Source organism: Haliotis cracherodii, unplaced genomic scaffold, assembly GCF_022045235.1.
Source record: "Haliotis cracherodii isolate W230 unplaced genomic scaffold, xgHalCrac1.p SCAF_5, whole genome shotgun sequence".
In the NCBI taxonomy this organism is placed as follows: domain Eukaryota; kingdom Metazoa; phylum Mollusca; class Gastropoda; order Lepetellida; family Haliotidae; genus Haliotis; species Haliotis cracherodii.
Genome location: NW_027266308.1, coordinates 52,715,992 through 52,722,009, shown reverse-complemented (window position 1 = coordinate 52,722,009; position 6,018 = coordinate 52,715,992). Strand labels below are relative to the sequence as shown.

At 41.5% G+C, this 6,018-nt stretch overlaps 1 protein-coding gene across 1 annotated transcript; it reads left to right on the top strand.

Annotated features, from left to right (window-relative positions):
• The first annotated feature begins 1,462 nt into the window (after positions 1-1,462).
• LOC139444275 (uncharacterized) lies at positions 1,463-3,621 on the top strand. Its single transcript, XM_071225201.1, has 3 exons — positions 1,463-1,658; positions 2,645-2,800; positions 3,407-3,621. The coding sequence occupies exons 1-3, from the start codon at positions 1,463-1,465 to the stop codon at positions 3,619-3,621; spliced, it is 567 nt and encodes a 188-aa protein (XP_071081302.1).
• Positions 3,622-6,018: the final 2,397 nt, after the last annotated feature.

The window sequence follows — 6,018 nt, the reverse complement described above, 5'->3', positions numbered from 1 at the left end:
ACTCACTCACTCACTCATTCGACCTGTGATCTCATAGAGACTTAAATGCATGTGTTTCAAATATGTGCATCACAGACTGTTTAAAGTGTTTTTTCAGTTAAAGTTATAAACCAGAGTGTTAATTAACATGATGTGTTTATTCTCAGTGTTCACAGAAAACAAAGGACATTGAAAGACATTTTATTTTAAAGATTTTCCCTTTAAAATCTTAGAGAATGGGGGATGTAGTGTTATCGTTTAGAGCAACAGCATTACTAGTGGTGACTCGTAATGACGTATAACGGGAGTGACGTCCCTTAGGCCATGTGCGTTCGCCATGTTTTCATATTGCTGTAACGGAACAAGTCCGATGTGCAATCGTCAAGGTTAATAAACGAACTCACTCATCTGTTTGATAACAGAACAGGATCCATTGGTCTGAAGAGTGTCGAATGCTGCTACGAACTGTTGATGGTCGCAACGGAAACCTGAATGGCCAACAATACCAAGATGCCGTTCTTTGTTCAGTGGTAGTCCCTCATTTTGACAACCATCGTCTTCAGACAAGACCTGTTTACATGGACGACAATGCTAGACCACACAGATCTCGGGCAGTTTTGGCTTATTTGCGTCAAGAAGCTATTGCCACTCTTCCTTGGCCGGCCTGTAGTCCGGATCTTAATCCGATTGAGCATTTCTGGGACATTCTTGGCCAGAAAATCAGACATCGTGATCCCCCTGATATGGTCTGCTGATATCATGACAGTTACATGACAAAAAAAGTTGTTCAATGTTTTCTAATCCTTCAATTTCTGGTCTTCGGTAAAAGACTTCCCATTCTCCAAAACAGCACTTCCTTGGAGAAGTCCAATTCGCTGACTGGGCTGCGTGTAGAGGAGGCAAGGATCCTGGGCTGATGTTGGGGCCAACAAGTCTGACTGTTTGCTGCATTCATTTATTTTAATTTGTAAAATATGATAATAACAATAATGTCCATTTTGATAGCACTTCTTCTACACAATGCCTAGTTCAACCCCAGTAAAAGGAACAGTGTACATCATGATTGCAGTCCCTGGTCCTGATGAAATATACGCATTCGTGGTCAGTAAAAAAAAAGAAAACTGTATGCATTATTCTTCACAGGTCTTCATGTCATATGCTTCTTGATTTAAATTGATTTCGAGGTAAGTTTATAGTCGCCAAGCTCTAAATTAACAATATTTCGTTCCAAATGTGACTACGATGGACGTGATGTTATCAATATTCAGGCGGCGCATCAACCACCGAAATCCGTCGATGTGTGTATATATATACACCACACAATCACGTGACCCTATATAATGTAAACCTGAATAACTCAAAGTAGTTCATCATGTGACCATTTTATTTGCATTTTCATCATCTGGAAACCAATGAAAACTCAGTGACTATTTAAAGGGATAGTTGAGTCGGATTTGGAATTATTCCCCAGAAAGCGTCCGAGATGACACACGCAGGTTGTTGTGGTACGACTTCGGTCTTCGTTAAGGTGTCAGCATTCTTGTTTCTCTTTGCATTTGGCCTTCTTCTTCTCGGGTTCGGGGCGCCACTATGGAGTGCAAGAGGAGGTCAGAACGAAGGACTCTGGGAGAGGTGCACCGGGAGCGTATGTGTCTCAACTTCAAATGATCCACTAGGAGGTATGTCTAAAATGTGGAGTGTTCTTAATGTACGATTTAGATAACCCAAAAGATTAAGTAAAACGAAATATATGTCTTCACGTGGATTGATTCTATTAAATAAACAGCTCCTCAACACAACAACAGGTAATATTTATGGATGACAACGCCTTGATTTAGATGTAGAAAGCAGTTAACGTCCTATCATAACCCTTAAAAACCCATCGGGATGCATATTCCAGTCTTATGTTAACAACAAGCAAATGAAACTGTTTTTACAGTATGCTCTATATCAGTGCAGACATAGAGCATCGATGTTAAATTCTTATCCAGTGAAACGGGGGCATGGGTGGCCCAGTCGTCTTAGGCGCTGCGATTCGCTGAGCAGAGTTGCGTCCCTTGGGCACGTCAGAAACCTATGATTGTGGGTTCGAATCCCGGTTCGCCCCGATTATGTTTCTAGGTTTATCAGCACCATACCCGTGCTTGTGATAAACGTCTCAGATCTGCATCACTTCGGGCTTTCCTCATAAAGCTGTCATAAAGCTGACATGCCGTGATGTAACTGGAATACTGTTAAAAGCGGCGTTAAATCCAACTCACTCACTATACAGTGAAACGGCGGTTGCTTGAACTTCATGGTTGCAACTTTAAGGCACAAATGTACTAGCATATTCTGATCGTCACTATAGTAGAATGGTGGTACTTCGTTGGTCTCGAATTACAGAAAACTCGATTATTTTCAGGATATCAGAGATTGTGAGTAAACGAAGTTTTACATTATCTAATATATATAAGGTACACGCCATGTTACAGTACATTATACACATATCATGCAGATCAACATCTGTTTTATATGTTAGAGAAGGTACACGCCATGTTAATTAATGTATCGTTATGCACTGTATCTTACAGGACAAATCTTGCAGATCAAGACTGGTTTACATGGGTCTATTTGGGGAAGGTCCACACCATATTATTGTATCATTGTTCCCTCTATCTTGCAGATGAAGGCTGGTTTATTACCGTGCAAGTGGTTGTGACGATTGGCTTGATCCTTGGTTTGGTCGGCGTCATACTTTCTTTCATCATCCTGTGTGATGTCGCATGTGTAAACAAAATGGCAATCCGGATTGCAGCGATCATACACGCCTTTATACCAGGTAGGAGTAGTTACAGTTCCTGTTTCCAAATGTAAATCTTTGTACCGGTTTAGAGAGGTTATTGTTTCCAAATGTAAGATTCTACTCGACCATTCACAACTTATTGTCTGAATTGCGGGTAAGCAAAGTTATGCTTGTCGTAAGAGGCGACGACATAGATGCGTATGTTGTCAATCACTGGATTGTCTGACCAGACTAGATGATTTACAGACCGCCGTCATATAGCTGGGATATTGCTGAGTGTCGTTGAACAAAAAACAGTCGATCAATAATACCATTCTTATTCTAAATAAGAATATTCAAATCAGAAATAAGTAGAAAGTCTCCGCCCTCGATCAATGGTTACCCTTATGATTAAACACTCAAACATACAAATATAAACATAACAAAGGCCTTCTCAACATAGCAAGGGTGGTGGGGTAGCCTAAGACGCCGAAGACCGAGGTTCCATTCCCAACATGGGTACAATGTGTGAAGTCCATTTCTGGTGTCCCCCGCCGTGAAATTGCCTGAAAATTGCATAAAGCGGCGTAAAACCATACTCAGGCACTCACTGACTCATTGTAAACATATCATGTGCTAATTCATATAAAAATCTTTTTAAAGCTGCCTTGCTCTTGTGCGGTTTGTTTGTCTACTGGATCAGAGGCGAGATATATTTCGCCGTCTTCTATCTGGGGTTTTCCTGGGGGATCACTCTTATTGCCGCCATCCACTTCATCGTCGCTGGCATACTTCTCTCCATCGACATTGACCGCTTCCGCAACAAGCCTGTAGAATGTGATGAAGCTACAGCAACATGCGGCACACGCCTTGACTAAACAGTGTCAAGGTCGCGATGTGGTCAATAAGTCAAAGGAATGAAGGCATGTCATAATGTATTATGTATAATGTATACTTTCTGTCAATAAAGCAAATTTTGTATATGCCTTGTTTTTTATCATTACAATATACGAAATAGCCATGAGATTAGGTAGGTTGAGATCCAACCATAGTGAAAATCATTGAAACAGTCAGTCACAGAGAGCCGTTTTTCTTTACGCTTCAAGCAACTTGTAGCCATTGAAAGACGAAAAACCTTGCGGGAATAATATACTGGACAACAAAGGTTCCTGTGACATTGAATAAGATTTAATGCAAAGTTATGTTTTTTACCAAATCTGAAGCAATTTCGGTTTGCAACAAATAAAAGACTCCTGTAAGTGTTCAAATTGTTTAATTTGCCATACTGACTTCAGAAAATGCTTGATTTCATAAAAAAACCCGACATGAACAGGCCAAAATGTCAATTTACAAATCAATAGCGTGCGTGTCCACCTCTGGTTGCGATGCAAGCAACACATCTTCGTCTAATGGAATGGACCAGGCGTCGCACAAAGTCCTGTGGGATATCTGTCCATATCTGCTGGAGCATGTTTCGAAGTTCCTGGAGTGTCTGTGGAACACGTGGTTGACGTCGAAGGCGCAGATCCATCTCAACCCACATGTGCTCGATTGGTGAGAGATCAGGGGAGCGAGCCGGCCAGGGGATGACATTCACGTTGTTTTGTTGAAGAGAATCCTGAACATGTCGAGCAATATGAGGCCGGGCGTTGTCATGTTGAAAGATAATGCCTGGGCCATTACGACAAAAAAACGGTAGAACAACAGGGCCGATGATCTCGTCGCGGTAGCGCTGTCCATTGAGATTTCCCTCTACCACTATCAAACGGGTTCTCTGTCTTGCTGTAATCCCACCTTATACAATAACGCTGCCGCCCCCGAACCGATTTTATTCCATGACACAATGATTGACGTAACGTTCACCTCGACGTTGGTACACTCGAATCCGTCCATCGCTGTGTCTGAGGTTAAAACGAGACTCGTCAGTGAATAGAACTTGTCCACACTGCATGGCCGTCCAGCGTAGAAGCTGTCTGCACCAGTTTTTTACTTGTGTTCTTCACTTGCTGCCAACAACGTTTGAAGTGAAACATTCTCTTTATCCCACGAACTTCAGGAAACTTTACAACCGTTGATTACTTAACTGAACGATTTATGTGTCACAAAAGGGATTATTGATACTTATGATGATTAAATTTCAATCATTCGTCACTTTCATCGTAACGATATATGTCAGCAAGGAGATTTGTATAAATATTATAAGCTTTGAAAACACGTACAAAAAGAGAGAGACCCGTGAAGATACGGGTAGAAAAGGTCTTCAGCAACCCATGCTTGCCCTAAAAGACAACTATGCTTGTCGTTAAAGGAGACTAACGGGATCGGGTGGTCGGGCTCACTGACTTGGTTGATGCATGTCATCGTCTCCCAATTGCGTGGATCGATGCTCATGATGTCAATCACTGGATTGTCTGGTCCAGACTCGATTATTTACAAACCGCCGTCATATGGCTGGAAAATTGCTGAGTGCGAAGTTAAACAACAAACAACAAAGAGAGATATATTGCTCGGGTTCATGACGGTTAGCAACTTATTATTAACGGATTTTGTGAGAATCTTTCTCGAAATCAGCCATGCATGTGTCTCGCTTCATTCAGATTAACAAGGGGTCGTCTACAAAGCAAAGAGAAAATAATTCAGGCCTAGGGTTTGCCATATCAGATGATTTATTACATTGCCTACTTGAGCTTAAATATTGATATACATGACAGTTAATTATTATTATTTTTCATTGCAATATCCAAATACATATACACAGTCACCTTATTCAGACGTGTTCCTTTAGACATTAAGATTTTACGCAGGTAGGAAGCTTGGTAGCCAGGAAACCACGAAGCCAGGAAGTTGTCTCAAAGGAATAAGTGTCAATACAGTACAAAATCTCTAGAACTCAGGAGTCTGCACATTTGCGTCCTACTCCATACACACTGGGTGAAATGGCAGAAAGAACCTTTCTAATCGGCATCTGAGAAGGCTTTCTTGTGCGCTAATCTGGAATAACAGGTAGTTCAGGGAGGGGTTTCCGTCTAGCTCGGCAGGGGAAGTCTTTCTGGGCATGGATAGTGACCATGGCAGCAACTAGATATCTAGTCCCCACAATCGCCCAAACTGTTTTGGTAAGACACTTCTAGATCGTCAATTCAGCTTGTTTCAACAATTGAATTTCGTGTTCAACACTCGCTGACAGTAGGAATATAATGTGAAAGTGCAAGTACATGTAGAGCTACACCCAACTGAACTCCATTCACCAGTGAATCTGTTCGTGTCTTCGGATC

Coding starts and splice junctions, on each gene's coding strand:
- LOC139444275 (XM_071225201.1), top strand. CDS start 1,463: ATGACACACGCAGGTTGTTGTGGTACGACTTCGGTCTTCGTTAAGGTG. Junction 1,659..2,644: donor TTCAAATGATCCACTAGGAG/GTATGTCTAAAA, acceptor TCTATCTTGCAG/ATGAAGGCTGGTTTATTACC. Junction 2,801..3,406: donor CATACACGCCTTTATACCAG/GTAGGAGTAGTT, acceptor ATCTTTTTAAAG/CTGCCTTGCTCTTGTGCGGT.